Source organism: Loxodonta africana, chromosome 1 (assembly GCF_030014295.1).
Source record: "Loxodonta africana isolate mLoxAfr1 chromosome 1, mLoxAfr1.hap2, whole genome shotgun sequence".
Classification (NCBI taxonomy): domain Eukaryota; kingdom Metazoa; phylum Chordata; class Mammalia; order Proboscidea; family Elephantidae; genus Loxodonta; species Loxodonta africana.
Genome location: NC_087342.1, coordinates 222,052,386 through 222,075,443, shown reverse-complemented (window position 1 = coordinate 222,075,443; position 23,058 = coordinate 222,052,386). Strand labels below are relative to the sequence as shown.

The window sequence follows — 23,058 nt, the reverse complement described above, 5'->3', positions numbered from 1 at the left end:
AGATCGGTTCCCCTGTCATTGTGTTAGACCAGTAGATTTATAGTTTTTTAATGTTTACCATTCTGTATTTCGTATAGATTAAATACCTGTGGGTAGATGAGAATGGCAGTAATTTTCTAAGCATTCAGAGTCTGCTTTTCGGAGTAGGCCAGCAGTGCCTTGGTAGACGTCATGTGCCTTAATTTGATTCAAGGGACAGTAAGCACCAGAAACAATAGTGTCCTCATCAGTCTGTGTAGGGACTCCTCCCAGTTGTGAAATGGCTTACAAAATGCATTTTGAATGATCTTTGGTGTTTACTGTGGTGTACGCATGTGTGCATATGTGCTCCCACGCATTTAACTTGGAATGACCCAGAAACTGCTTCATTGCCAAGTGTACTACCTTAAACAAATAAGGAAGGATGTTATTGTTTTAAGTGTTGTTGACCTAGATATTTAATTTTTGAAAAATTTTTCTTTGATCATTTACCTTCACAATTGATAATTACCTTATGCAGTATATTCAGACTTTAAAATCAAAAGTAACAGATGAAAGTCTGCTTAAATTTTTTTTTTTTAAAGAAAGCTATTTATTTTCCCAAAATCCTATGCCTTTTATATGACCTTAACACTGGTATTCATTAGCTTGAAAATGGTGTACAGATCTCTCGGACTTAACCAAAATTCAGCTTTTTTATCTGTAGAATAGAAATAACAGAAAACGGTCACGATTTTTGGTCTCGTCTTCAGTAAAGAGTATGACATGTCCTTCTGGAGCAGCAGAGGAAGAAGGACAGTCAGGAACAGGAGGAGGGTGTGGACTGTGGGGCTAACTGCCTCCATGAGCAGCTACCTCCTTTGCCATGAGACTGCTGAATGGCGCTCGGCTGCCATTACTGAACATTTTGACCAAAGATTCTATAGAAGAATCCTGATCAAGAGGCGTAAAATGCAGAACAGAATTTCAAATTCTCACGGACTCCAGACTTTCTGCAGCCAAGGGGGCTGCATGAACTCCTGAAACTGTTGCCCTGAGATAATCTTTAAACCAAAAATATCCCCTGAAGTATTCTTCAAACCAAACAATAGTTTAGCTTAACTAGTAAAAAATGTCTGCCTTGAGCATAATACTTTTTTAAGAACTTTCTATAGAGGATCAGAGTGATAATAGCAACTCAAAAGATTAGATAGGAACCTTAGTGAGCAGCGAGTTTATGTCAGTGGGGGAGGAACAGCTCAGAAAAGGAAGGTGAGAGTGTTTGCACAACTCGAAGAATGTAACCAACATCACTGAATTGTACATGTAGAAACGCTTGAATTGGTGCGTGTTTGGTTGTGTATATTCTCAACAACAACAAAATTAAAAAAAAAAGAATATGGCATATGTTCTTATCAAAACACTGATTATTTCAAGTTCGTTTTTTAAAAAGCTATATTTTGAAAGAGCTTTAAGATTTACCTTAAAATTTGTACAGGTTTTAGAACGAAGATATTTCTCCTAGTCTGATCACTTTCATCTCAGCTATTAATTTTTGGTTTATGGTTTCTAATATTGTGCATTCTTTATTGTTTAGGATTTTTTTCGAAATTTGCCTCATTGGATTCAGCAGCACACTGCCATGAATGATGCTGGCAATTTTCTAATTGAAACATGTGATGAGATGGTTTCCCTGGATCTTAAGCAGCAATTACTGTTGCTAAATGGGCGATGGAGGGAGTTATTTATGGAAGTCAAACAAGTAAGTCTTTCAGATCTGTATATATTCTCATAATGTCTGTGTGTTGTAACTGTTGTGATAAGCACTCTCTGTAGACACTGCTTTATTCTTATAGAATGAACTTCTTAATGCAGAATATGGATATGTCTAGAACTGATATGTTTTGTATTTGGTAATTCATTGTTCTCCATGTTTAATGGAGGAAAAGTACATAAATTATAATTTGACGAAGGATTATGTTGACATGTGATCTACTTATATGGACTGACTCATGCTTCAAATCAGAGCTAAGTTCTTAGTTTTTATGCTAGTTCTTTTCTTCTTTTACGGTAAATGAACTTAATTCAAATGTATTTAAAATAAGAATCAGGAGTTAGAGTCTTTTTTTTTTTTTTTTAACCGTGTAACAATTCCAGAAGGTACGTAGAAGCGAAGGTTAAGGAAGTCTGGAGTCTGTGCTTAAGGATTTTTCACAACGTTGCCCTCGCCCTTTTCTTAACAGTACGCCCGCGCTGATGAGACGGACAGAATGAAGAAAGAATATGCGGATTGTGTGAAGACGCTGTCTGCTTTTGCAACTGAAGCCCAGAGGAAATTTTCTGAACCCTTGCAAGTCTCCTTTATTAATGTCAAGTTATTAATTCAAGATTTGGAGGTGAGAGGGGATCCTGCACCATAAAAGATAATATTCTATCATGAAGAAAAATAAATAAGAGGGGTTACTGAGATGATGGCAAAAGCTATTTCTCTGTCTCCTTTGACAGGTCCTGCATGTCCTGACTTGCGCCTCTCATAAAAAAATGCGTATTTGAATTTTGTGAAGTTATGTTTTGGCCAGATACAGTGACTTCAAAATAGTTTTTTTTTTTTTTTTTCCAATTTGGAGACTTTCTAAAACCAAATTATAAAGCGCTGAGAGAAAACAGGAGACTTCTATAGATAATGTATCCAGCAATAAGGGATTTGGTCAATGTTTTCAGCAGTACAGGTTTTATTAAGTGAGTCGTGGTAGCTCCAGATTTTGAGCACTCTGCAGCTCTCAAAAATAAAGCAGTAGAAGAATATGTAATGACGTGGAAAGATTTTATCATGTATGGTTAAGTGAGAAAAGCAATCAACATTAAAATATTTAAAATGGATATAAAGACAGGGAAAATAGGTTAATGATGCAGTGATGAGATGTTGGTTCTGATTATCACTGTGTGAGAAGGCTATAAAACCAAAAAAACCCCAGGGCTGTCAAGCCGATTCCGACTCATAGCGACCCTATAGGACAGAGTAGAACTGTCCCATAGAGTTTCCAAGGAGCGTCTGGCAGATTCGAACTGCTGACCTTTTGGTTAGCAGCCGTAGCACTTAACCACTACACCTACAGGGTTTCCGAGAAGACTATAGGAAAATTTAATTGTCTTTATGTGAACATCTTTACTCTCAAATTTTCTGCAGCGTTATGCATTGCTTTATTACGGGAAAAAAAAAAGTTGTTTTAATATTTGAAGTCACAGGAATAGCCCCAGATTGTGAACATACGTTTACGTGATGTAGTATTTACACTGTACATTAGCATGGGGTTTGTGAAAGTTTGAAGATTACTTGAGTTAATCTTTATATTAAGGATTTATGGTCACTTTTAAAGGGAAGCTTTTTATTTATTTATATATTAATAACGAAGGAAAAGGAGTCTCTATGGGGCTACTAACCATAAGATTGGCAGTTTGCATCTACCCAGAAAGACCTGGCGATCTGCTTCCAAAAGGTCACAGCCTTGAAAACCCTGTAGAGTAATTCTGCTCTTTACACATGGGGCCACTATGAGTCAGAATCAACTCCATGGCAGCTGGTGCAGGATGATGAAGGAAGGCACTACCTGGCATCTCCAAACGCCTATTATAGGCGTAGAATCTTATATGACGCGTATTGGTTTTTGTTCTGCCTTCTTTGGAATCCGGAAGTTCAAAGGTAATACTGCACGTGTTAATGCATGTGTGTCAATGATTCCTGCAGGACATCCAGCAAAGGGTGCCAGTGATGGACGCTCAGTACAAGGTGATTACAAAGACCGCTCACCTCATCGCAAAAGAAAGTCCTCAAGAAGAAGCTAACGAGATGTTCGCGACCATGTCTGGGCTCAGGGAGCAGCTAGCCAAGGTTGGAAAATATCGGAATACAGTGCACGCTGAGATACCAACACTGCCTTCCCTGGCTTGTCCCCTCTTCTTCCATTCACGGGCAGAGACGGCTGGTTTGCTTGCCAACAAACCATGCTTTTGCTTCCTATTATGTTTCTGGAATTAGTAACTTTGACATCAGTTTTACAAAGAAAACTATGAAACCGATATCAAGTATTATCCCTGTTAATTTAGAAATACTCATAGCTGTATTTTAATAAACAGGTAGACCTTCTCTGGGGAAAAAACAAAACAAAACAAGGAGTTAGTGTTTAAAAACACACTCACACACACACACATACTCAGAATGAGAGAGAGAGGGAGAGAAGAAAGATGTTTATTTGAATGAGAATGAATTCCCAAGTATGGAGAACTAGATGAATAGCGAGTATTAGCCACAGGCTTTTCTCATCTGCCGAGGGGTTTTCCTTAAGAGTTTTGGAAGTTCTTTTGGGATTTTTTTATCTAAAGTTGAATTTAGGAAGATGGTGTAGTTTGCAGTACCTACTTTGATTGGGTAATTTATTTCTGGGAAAAGAAAGGAACGATTATATAAATCAGTGGAAAACTTTTGTAATCTAGAATTGGAAAAGAAAAGAAAGTAGAAAAGCTTGTTAATTAAAAAAAAACCAAACCCAGTACCGTCCAGTCGATTCCGACTCATAGCGACCCTATAGGACAGAGTAGAACTGCCCGTTAGAGTTTCTAAGGAGCACCTGGCAGATTTGAACTACCGACCCTTTGGTTAACAGCCATAGCACTTAACCACTATGCCACCAGGGTTTCCACCTGTTAATTAGGAGAGAAAAATAAAAAGAGTATAACCTATATGAAATCAGTAATGGATAATTCATGGAAAAGAGGCATAATTGAGAAAAGTGAACACTGAAAGAGGCATAGTCCTGAAAAAGAAAGGAAAACTTTGTCAATATGCTGTAGATTTGAGTGTTAATTTTTAACCGATTTTAATTTAACATTCAAATTAGAATTACTTATAATTAAAAAAAAAAAAAGTAATGGGAAATAATGATAATATCTGCTGGCAGCAGAACTTCCTGAACAATAGGTCCAATTCTAAGTCAACATTTTCAATTTGATAAATTTCAAGCAGCTTTCAGGGGTTACATCTGGACTCACACATCTTAGCCTGGGACAAGTTTAGAGATTTAGGACAATCCCGAAGAAAGCAATGTCTTTAGATACAATCTAAACCATTAAACGTTTTTACTGCTCTTGCAGATGGAACATCTTGATACGTTTTCTGCTGCATGCAGGGAAGTTTCATGAAGCACCCCAATTTCTCTAGCTGTTATTAGATTCTCTTGGTTTTGCTCAGGGTAATTTTAGCAGAATCTTATTACAGTAGAAGGACTATTATCTTTATTTTGATAAATTTCTCTTTCAGGCAGTATGTCCTAGAGCATGCAAATATTTCTGCATATGTCAGTCTATATTTAACAGGGTAACAAAATGTTTCCCCCCACTGTCTTCAAGGATTACTTTTGGAATATTAATGATAAAGTTAGCACGGGATTGTCTTTATAATTTAAGAAAACAAAATGATGAACTAACAAGTACTACTGCTTCATTCCCTTTCCTTGCTTTTGCAAAAGTATTAGTAATACTCTGGAAGCCACCTTAAATAAAATGAGGGGGAATGGGAAGTTCTTAGAGAACTGCCTGGTCCTGGATTCTAATATAAATGTGATGAGGCAGACACTTTGTGGGGCTCTTGATCTCCAAGAGTTTGTAGTTTATTATCATAAGATAATGCAGATGCATAAAACTAAACCAAATAAGTTACCATTGAGTCGTTTCTGACTCATGGCAACCCCATGTGTACCAGAGTAGAACTATTCCAAGGGGTTTGCAGTGGCAGATTTTTTGGAAGTAGATTGCCAGGCCTTTCTTTGGAGGTGTCACTGGGTGAACCTCCAACCTTTTGGTTAGCAGCCAAGTGAGTTGGCTCCACCCAGGAACTCCAGGTGTATACACTAACATCATTTTTAAAAAGAGAAGTGAGAGGTGAGGGCTAGGCCAATTCAGACAGGGAGACATCGCCTAGGGTGGAAACCTGTGACATGAGCACTTGGGATGGGCGGGAGTTTGATAGGCAAAGAGTAGTGCAATGTGGAGTTAGTGGGAAGCAGGAAAGCACAGAACCTGCCTGGGAAGAGTAGGCCAACAAGTCTATAAGTGTATCTGGAGTCAGTGTTTTAAGTAGAAGAGTTCTTGAATATGAAGTTGGAAGGTACTGGGCTGGTCTAGATAATGAATAATAATTAATGACTATCTCAGTTCCGATTTCAAGGCCACAGTAAAGATGAGTTGGGGTTTATGGGTGGAATATAATTCCATCTGGCTCAAGAACCACACTCACTTAGATAGGAAGCTGCCACCCAGATAGACTGTCTTAGTCATCTAGTGCTGCTATAACAGAAATACTGCAAGTGGATGGCTTTAACAAGAGTTTGTTTCCTCACAGTAAAGTAGGCTAAAAGTCCAAATTCAAGGTGTCAGCTCCAGGGGAAGGCTTTCTCTCTCTATTGGCTCTGGAGGAAGGTCCTTGTCATCAATCTTCCTCTGGTTGAGGAGCTTCTCAGTGCAGGAATCCTGGGTCCAAAGGACATGCTGTGTACCTGGTGCTGCTTTCTTGGTGGTATGAGGTCCCCAACTCTCTGCTTGCTTCCCTTTCCTTTCATCTCTTAAGAGATAAAAGGTAGTGCAGGCCACACCCCAGGGAAATTCCCTTTACCTTGGACCAGGAGGGTGACCTGAGTAAGGGTGGTGTTACAATCCCACCCTAATCCTCTCAAAATAAAATTACAATCACAAAATGGAGGAAATACTGGGCATCATGGCCTAACTAAGTTGATACACACATTTTTGGGGAGACATAATTCAATCCATGACATGGACAATATATGTGAATTTTCATGAGAAAACTTCATAGCTATTTATTTGTCTCGGTGGTACAGTCGTATTTTTTAAACAGGAAAATTTAACAATACATAGAAAATGCTGTTAAAGAAATGTCTTAGGGATTTGAGAGCACCAAATGACCACATAACTAAAGAAAATGTTCCCAAGAGCTATGAACAAGTGCCCAGAGCTTGTGGTACTTCATGATGTTTAATGGAATTTTCGTCTTTATATTTTTTAAGGTCAAAGAATGTTCCTCCTCACTTCTTTATGAGTCCCAGCAGCTGTTGATTCCGTTAGAAGACTTAGAAACGCAGATGACGAGCTTTTATGACTCACTTGGAAAAATCAATGAAACTATGACAGTTCTTGAGCGTGAGGCACAATCTAGTGCTCTTTTTAAGCAAAAACATCAGGTAAGGAAAAGCCCCTTTCAGGAGGCCTAGTTATGTTAAAACACGTGAAGTAAGACTGAGGTGGTGTGTTGTGAGAGAAATTCAGACAGGACGAGAAACTGTTTTCTAGCATCCCACTGATAATCCAAACAAAAATAGGTGTCTTGTCCAAAGATGAAAATCCAGCTCCATTGTCAACTGAGCCTGAGCTTGAGGTGTGTCCAGGGAGCCGTGGGGCTGGACTGTGTGGTACTGTGCTGGGACCCCTGAAGCCACACTCTCATCATCTGAGTTCATGAGACCAGTGAGTGGAGCAAAATTGGAAAGGCAGACTTGTTTTAAAAGCACCTGACTCTCCCGCCTGTGATCTGAGCAGTGCCGTGAGCCAGGTGATGCTCAGCAAGCATGTGGGAATGTCTTCTCTGTGCCTGCGATGCTGTCCATTGTGAACTCCAATTCTGGAAGTCAGGAAGTTCACCTGTCCCTGTGAAGTAAGGAATAGGCATTAGGGAGATAGTCAAGCCCATTACTCTATTTTGAAGCAACAAATGCACCCTCATTAGAAGGACTTTCTGTTATCGTCTCTGCTTTGTATTCTTTTAATTTTCTTGTAGAGTCTTTCCACCAATGAATCTAGGGAACGTGTTTCACTAACAAGGTCCGTACAAATAAAATCTTAATGTCAATAAATTTTTTTTGTATTAAAAAATAGTACAGAATATATGTGTATATATATATGCATATACATTTGTATTTATATGGGATTTCTTATATTACATGACATCTGATTAACCTTATATAAAAAAAATATGTATGTGTATATATGTACATATGTGTAAATTATTTTGTCTTTATATTAACCTTCTTTTAGGAAACTAGTGCTGTTTTGCACACATATCTTTGGGCATCATCTGCTGTCTAAACAATTAATGAAATGGTGCATTTCACTTTAGCGAACATATATTCCTTCCTTCCTTAATTCTTTGTTAATGTGTGGAAAAAATATATATATATGTTACATATTTGTATTTGTTATGTACTATATTTTAATATATTTGTAATATGTAACAAACACATATTTATGTTGTATAATAGTATAACAAACACGTATTTGTGTTATATATATTTGCATTCTTTTTCCATCTGGTGTCTATAATCTGTGTCTTATGAGATCTTTTCTTTGCCTCTAGGCGTGTCTGTTTAGCAGCCATAAAGTTCTAGAAATAGGTTTAGTGTGATAACCATTTTTCTTTGCTTCATTTTTAGTAAGCATGTCTATATGCATAGCAGCCTCTTGTGAGCACTGTTAGTGGACTTATTTGTTGGTATATTATGAATGAACCTACCTGTCAGAGGATGTTGAGGGTATGATGGGCTCGCTAGTACAAGGAAGTCAGGATCATTTAGTAGAAAGAACAAAGAGTATCAGAGGAGAGTCAGACTTGTGTTCAACTCTTAGGTCTGACATGGCAAAGCCCTGGTGGTGCGATGGTTTAGAGGTCAGCTGCTAACCAAAAGGTCAGCTGTTTGAATCCACCAGCTGTTCCTTGGAAACCCTGTGGGGCAGTTCTACTCTGTCCTATAAGGTCGCTATGAGTCGGAATCGACTTGACAGCAATGGGTGTTTTTTTTTTTTTTTGGTTTTGGATCACCGTTCACGTCCTTCCTTTAAAATGGAGATGATAACACCTGAGTTGACAGCTTGCAGTGGAGATTATATGAGATATTATCTAATGAGACTAGCACATAATAGCATATAAAATGCACTCCATAACTGGTGGCAATTATTATCATCATGAATAGTGCAGCCGCCATGATTAGGTATGCCACCAAGTCCTATTCTAACGGCTTCTCATCGCATTCACTTTGAGACATTGTACCATGCCTTATATTCCCCAGTTTCTATAAATTACAATCAAATAATCTTTCCACAATTAAAATAATGTTTAATAATATCTTCTTAACTGATGTTACCCTTTTTCCTCCTAAATATTCAAAAGTATGCCCTTATTCTGTTTGGCCAAAACAAAGGTCCTGCTCTTTGTATTTGCATCTGGATTACCAAGAATGGTATCCAAGTAAGCAGCTCGAAATATTTTTCTAAAGCAATTAAGGAAGTTGACATTCAAGTGGTGTGGATTCAAGTCCAAAAGATGACCGTCTACATGGGCTGGGCTGGGTAATTTTTATGTTCTCCGTGGCAGAAACCACTGGTACCAGCCTACAGGTCAGAGGCGGTTGGGACTGAGTCACCATTGCAGCTCCTGCTGCACACGTGTGACAATTGCAAGTCCTTCCCAGACCATTGGTCTGCTGCCTTCTCTGATTAGTGTCTGGGATGCACCACTTCATTACTGAGATTGACAGCTTGTAGACCTTAGGAATTCAAATGTTCCACATTTTAGGATAGGCAAATAAAATATAATCAGCTGCATCTGACTCTTTCAGTAAAGTATAGTATACATTGGTGTGAAGTTTGTTTACTCAAATTAAAACCTCATATGTGGGTTGATTTCATTATCGTTTTTTCAAACGTTGAGTTGATTCCAACTCATAGCAACCCTATAGGACAGAGTAGAACTGTACCATAGTGTTCCCAAGGGTGTAATCTTTATGGAATCAGACTGCTATGTCTTTCCCTGTGGACCACACTGGTGGGTTCGAGCCGCCACCTTTTCAGTTAGCAGATTAGCACTTAACCACTGCCCCATCAGAGCTTCTCAATAACCATACGCGTTAACCAAACCTGTTGCTGTCGAGTCGATTCTGACTCGTAGTGACCCTATAGGACAGAGTAGAACTGCCACATAGGGTTTTCAAGGAGCAGCTGGTGGATTTGAACTGCTGACCTTTGGTTAGCAGCCAAGCTCTTAACTGCTGTTCCACCAGGGCTCCTTCAATAACTGTAGGCCCAATTAATTGGTTGGAAACCCTGGTGGCGTAGTAGTTAAGAGTTATGGCTGCTAACCAAAAGGTCAGCAGTTCAAATCCATCAGGTGCTCCTTGGAAACCATATGGGCCAGTTCTACTCTGTCCTATAGGGTCGCTAAGAGTCAGAATCGACTTGATGGCAACAGGTTTGGTTTTGGTTTTAGTTAACTGGTTGGAGGAATGCAGACACTAGACAAATAACAATTTTGATACTCTGTCATTTTCTTTATGTTAATAAGATGTGCATGTAATATAAGAAATCTCCAAAAACCTCTTGTGACAAAAAACGCTAACTTTAGTGGTTGCTTAAAATTGAGCCCTTTTGAAAAGAAATGCTTCTCCGTACTTTTGGTTTTACTTCTTGCTGGTGAAAAGCTGTCCAACATTGTTCTTATTGCTCTTTCAGATGATATTGTTGTTTCTTTCTGGGTAGGAACTGTTAGCTTGCCAAGAAAGCTGCAAGAAAACCTTGACACTAATTGAGAAAGGTAGTCAAGGTGTTCAGAAGTTTGTGACCTCGAGCAACGTGTTGAGGCATTTTGATCAGACGATGCTACAAAGACAGATTGCCGATGTTCACGTGGCTTTTCAGGTACTTTGTTCTCCCTGCTTTAGACTAATGAGCTAAGGAAAATAGAAAGAGGAGGACAAATCAACCTCCTTCATCATGCTTTCAGTCTTGCGAAGGCTGTTCACCTACTGGTGTTTGCAAACCAATAATTTTACTTCTGCTTTTTCTAATACTAACCACGGAAAAAAAAATTGCCGTTGAGTCAATAGCGACCCTTTAGGACAGAGTAGAACTGCCCCATAGGGTTTCCAAGACCATAAATGTTTGTGGAAGCAGACTACCACATCACCTGTAGAGTGGCTGGTGGATTTGAACTGCTGACCTTTCAGTTAGCAGCCAAAGCTCAACCACTGCACCAACAGGGCTCCTATTAATCTCCAAAAGGGTTAATGAGTCCATCGTAATGACATGTCTTCCTTTAAGTGATTTTTAAAGATACAATACTCTAACAAAATGATGCTTCCAATAATGAGGAAACAGCATCATATTATGATTTTTTTAAATCAAGAATATGGTAAAGAAAACGGGAGATTGGAAGAAACACGTGGAAACCAATAGTCGCTTGATGAAGAAATTTGAGGAGTCTCGAGCAGAGTTGGAGAAGGTGCTGCGGATTGCTCAGGAGGGCCTGGAGGAAAAGGGGGATCCGGAAGACCTCCTAAGGAGACACACTGTGAGTTCATCCTCTATGGGGCATTGACCTGAGGACATGGACAGGTGATCCGGATTTAAAAAAAAAAAATTAAAGAGTACTTTGACTTAATACCAACAGAGAGAAAGAGAGAGGGGGGCAGAGAGACAGAGGTGAGTGAGGAGGGCAGAAACCTTTGGGGTATGAGACTCAAAGAAATGGTGAGGAAAAAGAGCTTCAGAAGCAGTTGGTTAGTTGGCTATTCTTAAGCCTTTAGGGTAGTAGAGTCCAAAGGTTTTACTGTTCAGATTCCTCAACTTAGTAGTTCTTGAGCTAAGAAATTCTTAAATAATCAAAGATAATTTTAGGTGAATGGCTAAGCCAGTTCCCTTTATGCTCGTTTTATAAACCACCATGTTGTGGTATAGATACTGTATCTCTTAAAACTTGGTAGCTGATATATAACTTGTTGGGGAGCCATCTTTGTGTCTACCATACTCATTTAAATTATGTGAGTGTTGTGAACTCCAGTAATATTTGAAGCGGTGCGTGGAGGAACTCTAGTAATATTTGAAGCGGTACGTGGAGGTGGTGAGTACTCTGAGAACATGTGTTTTGAGTAATTTTTCCTGAAACTTCAGTGCATAGTTTCATAAACCACACTCTCAAATGATGATTGCAATGTATTTGTGAAGCAGCTAACTGGACTTAAGGTTAATTACCTATGTATTAGTCTCCTAAAGCTACTATGTAACAAAGTACCACAAACAAGATGGCTTATAAGAACAAAAATTTATTGTCTTACAGATCTGGAGGCTAGTAGTCTGAAGTCAGGGTGTCGCAGGGTCATGTTCACTCCAAAGGCCCTAGGAGATCTTTCCTTGTTTCTTTTAGCTTCTGGTAGCCCCATGTATTTCTTGGCATGTACCTGCAGAATAACACTCATCTTACAGCCATCTTCCCTCTGTCTCTGTCTCTTCTCCTTCATAAGGAATCACTATGATTTGATTATGACCCACCCTACTCCAGCATGATCTCATGTTTACTTAACTGAGAGCATTTCAAAGACCCTATTTCCAAACAAGGTCATGTTCATAGGTAGCAGAGTTAGGACTTCAACATATCTCTCTGGGGGACACAATTCAATCTATAACAGTCAGTGACCACAGAACAATTCCTTCAGTCTGTGCACGTCCACAGTATGTCACTTTCTGTTTTTAATCACCGGTCTTTCAAAATTATTCTGAATACATACTCCCGAGACAGTGTGAGACCTGGTCATGTGTGCATGCGTGTGCTCATGTGTGTAAGTGTGTGGACGTGGAGGGGGCTCCTAACGAACCATCAGGACCTTGGACACATTACAATCAGGGAATGAGGAATGGTGAGGCTTCATCCTGGCTTCTGCCCTGCTCCTCGGCCTTTGCCAAAGAGGAACCTAAAACTCTTTCACTATGGAGCCAGACCTGCCAGAATATTCTACCAGATTTGAAAACTGCAGAGATTTTTTTTTTTTCCTAAAAAATAAAAAGTACTAGTTGAATTTCAAATGCAATGGATTCTGACTCATGACTGCAGATGATTATAACTCATTTCTGAAAAATAAATAGTCGTTGCCCAGGAGGTCTGAAGAGCAGAGCAGCTGGCGGAGAGCCTTGTTTAGAAAGATGATGAAGTCCCTGTATGGTGTGTGGTGCTGACTTTATTCTGCCCAACAAGGGACATTTTTTCCCGGAGATTTTATTTTTTAATATGACAAAACGTTTGCCATTTCAACCATTTTACATGTAGAATTCAGTGACATTCATTACGTTCATCATGTTGTGTAACCATCTCCACTATCCATTTCCAAGTTTTTTCATCACCCTTAACAGATACTCAGTGTCCCTACCCTTAACAGATAGTCAGTGTCCCTTAAGTGGTACTTCCCTATTTTTCCTTTCACTCTCCTTTGGTAACCACTAATAAACCTGGTCTGTATGCATTTGCCTGTTCTAGATATTTCATACAACTGGGATCGTACAGTATTTGTCCTTTTGTGTCTGACTTATTTCACTCAGCATGATGTCTTCTAGCTTCATCCATGCTGTATCATGTATCAGAACTTCATTTCTCTTCATGGCTGAGTAATATTCCATTGTATGTGCGAACCACATTTTGTTTATCCATTCATCTGCGGATGGACACTTGGGTTGTTTCTACCTTCTGGCAGTTATGAATAGGGCTGCTGGGCATATCAGCGAACAAGTATCTGTTTGCCTCCCTGCTTTCAAGCCTTTTGAGTACATGCCTAGAAGTGGAATTTCTGGGTTACATGAGAAGTCTCTGTTTAACTGTTGGAGGAACTGCCAAACCTAACAAGGACACTCTTAACCACCTTCCTCCCTTTCCACCTCAGGAGTTTTTCAGTCAGCTGGATCAGAGGGTGCTCAATGCTTTCCTAAAAGCTTGTGATGAGCTCACAGACATCCTCCCCGAGCAGGAGCAGCAGGGCCTGCAGGAAGCTGTTAGAAAGCTCCATAAACAATGGAAGGTGAGTCCGGATGTCATCAAAACGTCATCAGAACGTTAGGTGTCATGAATGAAGGGCGGGAGAAAACAGGAGGGTGGTGAGGTTGAATCGTAAAAGAGAAAGTTATCTGCTATTTCTCCCATTTGGAAAAAAAAAAACTTGAATAAAATATGATAGAATTTTGTTATTCCTATTTTTTGATGGAATCGATTTTATCATATTGCTTAAGATTACTTTTTTATTCCTGATTTTTTGTAAAGGGTGGCACAGGCAGCATTTAGTGAACGCTCCTCATATGAGTAAATTATGTTGCGCATACTACTGAAATTACAACAGTAACATCAACAAATAGTTACTGTCCTCAAGAAGTTTACTCTCAAGTTTAGATAATTATGATCTAAAAATACAAATAAAAACATTTATTGTTTAAGGATTCGATGATGAGCATAAAATAGTCCTTTTCCTTTAAGAGCTTAGAGTCCATTAGGGGAGACGATTAGTTATGAATAATAAAAGTATAGTTTATAATGGTAAGCCCAAAATAAAATAATATATTTATGAAAGCTTTGGAAGAGGGAGGTGGAGCCATTTGGATATCAGAGAAGAGTGAATAAAATAAGTAGTCTTGAGCTAGGACTTTCAAGAAGTAGCAAACATCAGGGGTGGGTGGGAGGATGAAGCAACAGCAGCCAGAAAAGAGAAACATGGGAGCGTGAAAGTCAGGGATGCAGGCGTCCGCTCCTGCTCAGCCCCACGCGAGGGCCATGTGCTCTGGGAGAACCATGGGAGACAAGGCTAGGCCTGTCAGATGGAGGCCAGCTTCAGAATCCATGTGTCAGGGAAGCTGTTGCTCTGTAGTGGAGACCCTGTGGAGGGCGTTCTTCCCTGAGCCAGACTATAGGAAGATTACTGGAAACAAACAAACAAACAAAAACCCAAACCAGTTGCCTTCAAGTCAACCCATGTGTGTCAGAGTAGATCTGTGCTCCATAGCATTTTCAGTGCCTGATTTTTTGCAAGTAGATTGTCAGACTTTTCTTCCAAGGCACCGCTGGGTGGACTCAAACCTCCAACCTTGCCATTAGCAGCCAAGTATGTTTATCATTTGCACTACCTGGGGACTCTGAAGATTAGCAGTAGGTTAATGAGTATGGTAATAAGGGGTGACATATTTCATATGTATTATCTGAAGGAATTGTTGGGGTTAGGAAGGCTGGCTACTAAAACTCTCTCCATCAGGTTGTGTTACTTTCGGGATTTCTTGATCTCAATAATACTAGCTGAGAAAATCGGCCCTGTCCAGAGGGAAAGCACAGTTAAAGAAATACGTTTTTACTTGCCGAATATGAAAATTTAAATGTCTCCTGTTAAAAAAAAAAAAAAAAGATTTTTAACAAAAAAAACTAAGTTTCTAAAGATGTTGTTGAAGCTTAGTTTATCACTGGGGTGACTGTGGAAATTAAATAGAATGGTCATTGTGAAAACAGCTGACCACAGCAGGTGGAAAGGCTGGGTGCAGACAAAAATGATCGAATCTCATTGGCTCTAGAGGGATTTCTTTTTTCTTTTTTTTTTTTTGGCCACTTCAATTGAAAATGTACATAACCAGGAACATTTTTCTGTCCCTTCCTGTGGGATGTAGGATCTTCAAGCAGAAGCCCCATATCATTTGCTTCATCTGAAGATTGATGTGGAGAAAAAGAGATTCTTGGCTTCTGTGGAAGAATGCAGAACTGAGCTGGATCGAGAGACCAAGCTGGTGCCCCAGGAAGGCAGTGAGAAGATGATTAAAGAGCATAGGGTACGTCACCTCCCCCAAGCAGAGAGCCACATAAAGTCGTGCTGTTATTTCAAAGCAAGAGCTGTTAATTTGGTTTGGGTGTGAAACCATGAAGTAGATTAATTTCTTTCCATTTATAGTCTAAATGGGACTCTTCCTTGGGTTTTTCTGTGAAAATGTGAGCACACTGTACAGCTTCTCACAGGGATTATAAAAAATGTTTATTGCACATCAGATTTTCTTCAGTGACAAAGGCCCTCATCATCTCGGTGAGAAAAGGTTACAGCTCATTGAAGAACTGTGTCTGAAGCTGCCCGCACGGGACCCAGGGAGGAACACGCCCGAGACGTGCCACACAGCACTCAGAGAGCTGAGAGCGGCCATCAACAGCACCTACGAGAAGCTCATGGAGAACCCAGACAAATGGAAGGATTACACCAGCAGGTAGCCTCAGCATTGCTTCTGGAGTGGCAGAAGAATTTATCTGAATTCTGTCCATTCAGATATCATTGTTGTTGTGTGCTGTTGAGTCGGTTCCAACTTATAGTGACCCTCTAGGATGAGGTAGAACTACCCCATACGGTTTCCAAGGCCATAATCTTTACAGAAGCAGTTTACCTCTTTACAGAAGCAGTCTTGTCTCCCATAGAGCTGCTGTGGGTTCAAACTGCCAACCTTTAGGTTAGCAGCGGAGCACTTAACCACCATGCCACCAGGGATACTCGTTTCATCGTACACAATAAAGAAAACCTGACTGTACAGTCTTGCCCATGGTCTTATACAAAAATACTTCATTCAGTAAAGGAGATCGGTTTTCAGTCGGAAACAGGGTGAAGCACTTTATTTCCAGAGGACCCAGATATTCTCTCTTTGAGGCAGAATTGGGGCTAATCCTTTCTCCTTGATTTCTCAGATCCCTGGAGAGGGGGCTTCTGCATTTTTGGGCTAGTGCTTCACCTTGGTGGGGACATGTGAGGCTGAACTCAAGCGATACCTTCCTTATGCCCAGAGGCTCGGGCAGGTCAAGCCCTAGGACACATCTCTTCCTCCACTGAGCACTCTCTGCCCACACTTCTTTCTCTTCCCTCCAAGCAACTGAGCAAAGCAGTGGCCACCCCTGCCCTGAGCTCCATGGTTAAGGGCCAGTTTCTGGAAAATTTGTTAATCAACTTGATAATCATTTCATTGTTAAATTTCCTGAGTGAATTCAGAATACAATATGTATTTTAACCATCCCGATATGCTCTCCCTTTAAGAAGAAACCTGTGTTATTTCAGATTTTCTGCGTTTTCCTCTTGGATAGCTGCAAAGGAGACCCAGTTGAAGGAGATTAAGGATGGGCCCATCGATACTGCCAACCATGGAGAGGTCAAACGCGTTGTAGAGGTGGGTTCTGGGACCATTTTTGTGTTACTAGAAATTTTTCAGTAATTAAAAGGTAATGAAATACAGTCTAACTCTTGTCTGTTTGTCTTTCTTGAAAAAAAATAAGGTCCTGAAAACAGTCTTAAAAATAAGTCTCCTCATACTGTGGAGAACTGTGTTTTTTTTTTCCCCCCTATTGAATTGTTAGTAGCTTTGAGATTGAGCCATGTTCATGGTGCCTCTGAGACACCTTGAGCTAATGGGGAATCCTGAGAGGAAAATTGCATGCGTGGGCGTATAACACAGCAGAGGTTTAAGAATTGCCAGAGAAAACAAGAAGACTAGGTTTTTATACAATAAATGTTCAGTCCTTCAAAAGTCAGGTCACAGAAGAGTCAGGGAGTTGGGCAAGGTCTCCAAGCCTCTTTTCTATGTCAAGTTCAGCCGGGGTGCAGCCTGATAAATGCAGCCAGGCTAACAGAGCCTGGGCCCGAACCAGTTTGCATTCTGTGAGTGGTATATAAAAACCCTCTCCCTTTTTATTGACTCTGAGTTTTCTAGACTAGTGTACTGGCACACTATTATGAAAATGTTCTCTCTTTCAGCATGTTTTCTCTCCCGCAAGTCACGTAGTTGCAGTTAATGAGAATATATTTCTTTTCTGCTATCTTCTGAGGTCCAGGTTTTTTTCTATTAAATTATATAACACCCCCCCCGCCCCCAGTTCTAGAGGTATTCCTTGGGTGGTGCAAACTGTTAGCACACCTGGCTGCTGTTTGAAAGGTTGGAAATTTGAATCCACCCAGAGGCACCTTGGAAGAAAGACCTGGCAATCTACTTCTGAAAAAAATCAGCCATTGGAAACCCCATGGAGCTTATCTACTCTGAAACACATGGGGTGGCTATGAGTCTGGACTGACACAATGACAACTGGTTTGGTTCCATAATATAGTGGTATACTATAGGAGAATATTTATATTTGCTGTCAGTTGTTATAGTACAAAAAATACTCAGATCTTAGAATGAAAATAGTAACTGCTTCCGGAAACCACTGTTTTCCACTGCCTTTGTCTTGTAACAGCCTCCGTACCAACACTTGTGGTTTGAGACCATTGCCAGTCTGCTACCTCTGAGCTGCTGTAGGAGGGTGAGAACTGCCCCAGTGGCGGGTGATTCCCTCCATTCCAGGCCTGCGAGGCCTGAGACCTGGAGCCTTTCTGGCTTTGTGTTGGTGGGTAAACCCTCCCTTCCTGGGTAAGAGCTGCTGTCCTGTTTGTGCATCTTAATATCTGCGGTGCCAATCTCTAAAAGCTATCCTAAGTATGACAGACATTGTAAGCTAACGAAATTAAAATACCTTTGTGAAGCATCCATAACAATATTTAATGAGAAAACTCTTCTGTAAAAGAAATTACCTAACTAACAAAAAAGATTCTTTTATTCTTTTTTAAGATATACCATGTTACTTCCAGCTCACAGAAAGTGAGATTTATTATTACAGTTTATAATTCCTAATTTTCATATCTCATATTCTTCTACAGTACTTTTGGAAGCAACCTTTTAAAAGAGAAGGGGAGTATCTGTAAATATCTAACCATACAATTGTGAAGGTAGTTTTTTTTTATATAGACGGTGTTGATTTTCTACATCAGCTGTTGGAGTGGGGGAGACATCTCTTTCTAGCGCCTGTAGACTTCTGGTAAAGATGTGTACAAAAGTGAAGTAAGCGAGCACTCAGCGGGTGACGAATGTCTGCTTCTCTTACCTCCACCTTGCAAACCTTCTTACGTTAAGTCCTTTCATGCTGGAAAGCTACCATTCACAACTGTAGTTTTTTTTTCGTTGAAAATGTTCTTTCATGTTTTCCAGGAGATCAGAAGTGGTGTTACGGAAAAAGGAGAGACTCTTAGCTGGCTGAAATCCAGGCTTAAAATTTTAATTGAAGTTTCTTCTGAGAAGGAAGCCCAAAAGCAAGGAGATGAGCTGGCTAAATTATCTAATGGCTTCAAGGCTCTGGTAGCTTTGTTGTCAGAGGTACGTCATTCACTTATACTCTAAACAGATAGTTCTGGGTGAGGAATCTAGGTTATTTTGGTTATGGTTTAACAAGTACTTTTACAAAGAAACTAATTGAGAGGGACTAGTTATGATATTTATATGAAGATTGATGGAGAAGATGAAAGGAAGATTAAATTATGGTCTCTGCCACATTGGATATGCTAATTCAGGTTAATAATACATATCTTTTTTTTTTTTAAAGTAAAACGCTTAGCAAAACGGTAATTTTACTCTCACTAAAAGTATTTTTATTTCACAGTAAGTTTAAGGTATATCATAGAGGCTAAGAACACAGGCTAGAGTGTAAGACAAACCAGGGTTGGATGTAACTCTGATAACCCATTTCCTGTGTGACCTTAAGCTTGTCACTTTACATCTCCGGGCCTTGGTTTCCTCACTTGTAAAATAGGATTAAAAATACTCCAAAGACTGTGTCAAGGATGCAATAATGTATTTAAAACACAATACAGTGCCTGAGTAAATGCTCAAAACTGGTAGCCAGTAATAATAAAGTATCCAGGTTTAGTCAGCTGGTCAGTAAAAGTCTCTTTTAGATAAGATCCATTCAGTTTAAACTTCTTGATACACATTTCAACATGTATCTATGTATTTTCTTATAGATTAAAATACACAATCCCATCTACTTTATTCACCATCCTTCTGCCCTCAGTGAGAATATTTTTACTGGCCAGGTTGTTGCACAAGTCTAATACATTAGTGTGTGGAAGATAATTTAAGAATAGAAACTGGAATAGATACTAGTATTTCTTGAAATCATTTAAGTATAAACTTGCATGGAATAAAGGATCTATTGGATGACTGACTACACAATGTCCACAAAGCTCTCTGATTCTGAAGAGTTTGAATTCTCTACAGATCTCCCTGACTTAACAACTTGATTGTCATTTAACCCTTTATGCTTTTATAATCCGTGGGGATCTGGTTGAGAATCTGGTGGTGAATTTACATATGCCAAAATAACTCTGACCTACTTGTGATTTTATTTTGATATGTTAATTTCAATATGTAAATTACAATTTTCTTAAGACTTTCTGACAAATTGAAAATAGTAGTATGATTAATCAAATTTTGAAACATAGGCGACTTCAGGCCTTTGGTCATCCTTCTTCCATAACAATGGTGAAAGTTAGTTAGCTGCCACCAGCATACTTTAAATGGAACTCTGGGATTTCTCCCCTCAATTCTTTGCTACTTTTTACAAAATATTGAAGTTGTCAAGGATTTCATTTTACTTGGATCCACAATCAATGCCCATGGAAGCAACAGACAAAAAATCAAACTGTGTATTGCATTGGGCAAATCTGCTACAGAAGACCTCTTTAAAGTGTTAAAAAGCAGAGATGTCACCTTGAAGACTAAGGTGCGCCTGACCCAAGCCATGGTATTTTCAGTCACCTCATATACATGTGAAAGCTGGACAATGAATAAGGAAGACCAAAGAAGATTTGATGCCTTTGAATTATAGTGTTGGCGAAGAATATTGAAAATACCATGGACTGCCAGAACGAACAAATATGTCTTGGAAGAGGTATAACCAGAACGTTCCTTAGAAGCAAGGACGTGAGACTTCATCTCAGGTACTTTGGACGTGTTATCAGGAGGGACCAGTTCCTGGAGAAGGACATCATACTTCGTAAAGTAGATGGTCAGCAAAAAAGAGGAAGACGCTCAATGAGATGCACTGACACGGTGGCTGCAACAATTGTGAGGGTGGCACATGACTGGGCAATGTTTCGTTCTGTTGTACATAGAGTCTCAGTGAGTCAGAACTTACTCGATGGCATCTAACAACAACAATAACAACTTTTCACTTGGTCAAGTCAAGTAATGATTTAAAAGTTAACACATATTCAGGTGATCTTCGGTGCAAGACCTAAGAAATAGTTTGAGTTACGCTGGTGGATAAATTTATAAAATATTTTGTCCCACATAAATTATTTTGGATGCCTTTAAAATTGTAAGTCATTAGTGTCTCTACATTTAACCAAAGCCATTTGCTTGGTCTTCCAAGTACTCATGGCGCCGTCCATAGGGCTTGTAGCAAGAGTCTCCTTACAACAAATGTTTATACAGATGTCACTTCTTTGCACACGCATCTATCTTAAACTTTACATAATTTATCTTAATATCCTTCTTGTTACTTATTCACTTAGTGAAAGCAGAGAGAAAAACGGAGGGGGGAAAATGATGAGTTTAACACTTTCTCCCCCTTCTTTTGATTAACATCCATTTAGTAGTAAATTAACGTTGAGCACAAACTGTTTGAAATTTTCACTGTAAGAAAAAAAGTCTGGATAAATTCACAATATGTACTAAATAGTCATTTCTTTCAACAGAACAGATGATTTACTGAGATCTGGAGTGTGGTTTTCACAGGGACTTACCGCTGTTTGTTGAACAATAGGCTCTGAGTTACTTTGGATAAATTCAGATCAGAAGAGGGTCAAAGGAAAAAAAAAGTAGGATAAGAGAAGGAAAAACTGGAAGGCTTATGTTGAAGACAAATGATAAAATGTAGGTGAAGTTAATGAAGACGGAGGGAGTGGACGTTGAAAAAATGATATTGATGAATCAAAAATAGAGGAATCAGAAAAAGGACAGAAAAGAAAGCTGCAAATTCAGGAAGACAACAAGTAAAAGAATCCACTAAATAAACCACAAAATTAGAAATTACTGATATTATTCCTTTATGTAGAAATATGGGAAATGCAATTTTAACAAATACTGTTTTATTCTTTCCTTTTTGCTCTCATATTTTTTCCTGGTTGTGTTGAGTAGGATGAACTCAACTTTCTTATAAGGCATTTTTATAATTATGCTTTAGTTATGAGACTGAAATTATAGGGACCCAAGAAAGAATATATATGTTTTCATTATCCTGGCTTTATTGCTAGGTCAAATTTTTTGTTGTTGGTTTTTTTAAAATATATGGCACAGACAACCATATCAAATGAGGCTTGCAATAAGTGACTAATGGTTAAATAGCCTCAAAAAATTGTGAAATAATAAAAGTTAGAGGATTGTGTATATATTTCAAGTTGTTGAGACAGACTTTAACTGCATATATTCTTTAAATATTTAAGATTACATGAACTTCGTTAAATAGCATATGATTTATATTTTTTCATGCAAATATAGGTTGAAAAGATGTTAAACAACTTTGGAGACTGTGTCCAGTACAAAGAAATAGTAAAAAGTTCCCTTGAAGATTTAATTTCTGGCTCTAAAGAAGTCCAGGAAGAAGCTGAGAAGATCTTGAACACTGAAAGTCTGTTTGAAGCCCAGCAGTTACTCCTTCATCACCAGGTAGAGTGGCTCTTTACCCCACTGCACTTATGTAAATTTACTAGTTACTGGCAGATCCAGAGAGATGAAGAGTATATTGCCTGGGTGGGTGGGGAGACCCAATTAAATGGCTGAAAAAAAAACTTGGCATTTCTGTTCTCTCTGTTAAATATTAAATATTTTAGAAGATCTTGCAAAATAAATTCTCAGACTGAGTGACCCAGTGATATCAAAAAGCTCAAAGAAAATTGTGTAGGGAAAATTGATTGAACTGTGAAAATCTGCGTGAAACTTGCCAAGTTGTCCTTTTAAATACAGAGAAGAAAAGCCTAAGATGGGCATTTTTTCATATTTGAGGTCACTATTCTTTTGTCATTATGTTAAAGTCTGTCTCTTGAATTTACAACTTTGAATACATCTTAGTTTGAGAAATTATAACTCTTACTTGAAATACCAGACCTTTCAGGAGAATACTATCTGATGCTATATTAGAACTGGGAGTGAAGAAAATGTCGTACACATATTGATAATAAATAATTTTGATCATCTTAAATCCTGACAGCCTGGTAGGCATAAATGGGATACGTTACTTATAAAACTCCGTATATATAGAAGTATTATTCAAATCAAATATTTTAATTAAAAAATTCTAGTCAATTTAATGTGTGGCAAAATGCTGGCAAATTTTACATCTAATAATGTGTAAAAATAGAAGTTGCA

The 23,058-nt window shown here is 38.9% G+C and overlaps 1 protein-coding gene across 11 annotated transcripts in view; it reads left to right on the top strand.

The window, feature by feature from the left end:
* Window positions 1-23,058, top strand: part of SYNE1 (spectrin repeat containing nuclear envelope protein 1) — a 556,892-nt gene that overhangs the window by 199,341 nt on the left and 334,493 nt on the right. For all 11 annotated transcript variants that reach the window (XR_010323142.1, XM_064292282.1, XM_064292277.1 and 8 more), the window contains exons 17-28: window positions 1,556-1,720; window positions 2,202-2,354; window positions 3,704-3,847; window positions 7,032-7,205; window positions 10,549-10,707; window positions 11,195-11,359; window positions 13,716-13,850; window positions 15,472-15,630; window positions 15,845-16,053; window positions 16,887-16,995; window positions 18,844-19,008; window positions 22,192-22,359. Coding sequence is in view for 10 of the 11 variants with exons in the window: in XM_064292282.1 (XP_064148352.1) it covers window positions 1,556-1,720; window positions 2,202-2,354; window positions 3,704-3,847; window positions 7,032-7,205; window positions 10,549-10,707; window positions 11,195-11,359; window positions 13,716-13,850; window positions 15,472-15,630; window positions 15,845-16,053; window positions 16,887-16,995; window positions 18,844-19,008; window positions 22,192-22,359 (1,905 nt within the window). In the remaining variant the exon portion in view is untranslated. The remainder of the gene's footprint in view (window positions 1-1,555; window positions 1,721-2,201; window positions 2,355-3,703; window positions 3,848-7,031; window positions 7,206-10,548; window positions 10,708-11,194; window positions 11,360-13,715; window positions 13,851-15,471; window positions 15,631-15,844; window positions 16,054-16,886; window positions 16,996-18,843; window positions 19,009-22,191; window positions 22,360-23,058) is intronic.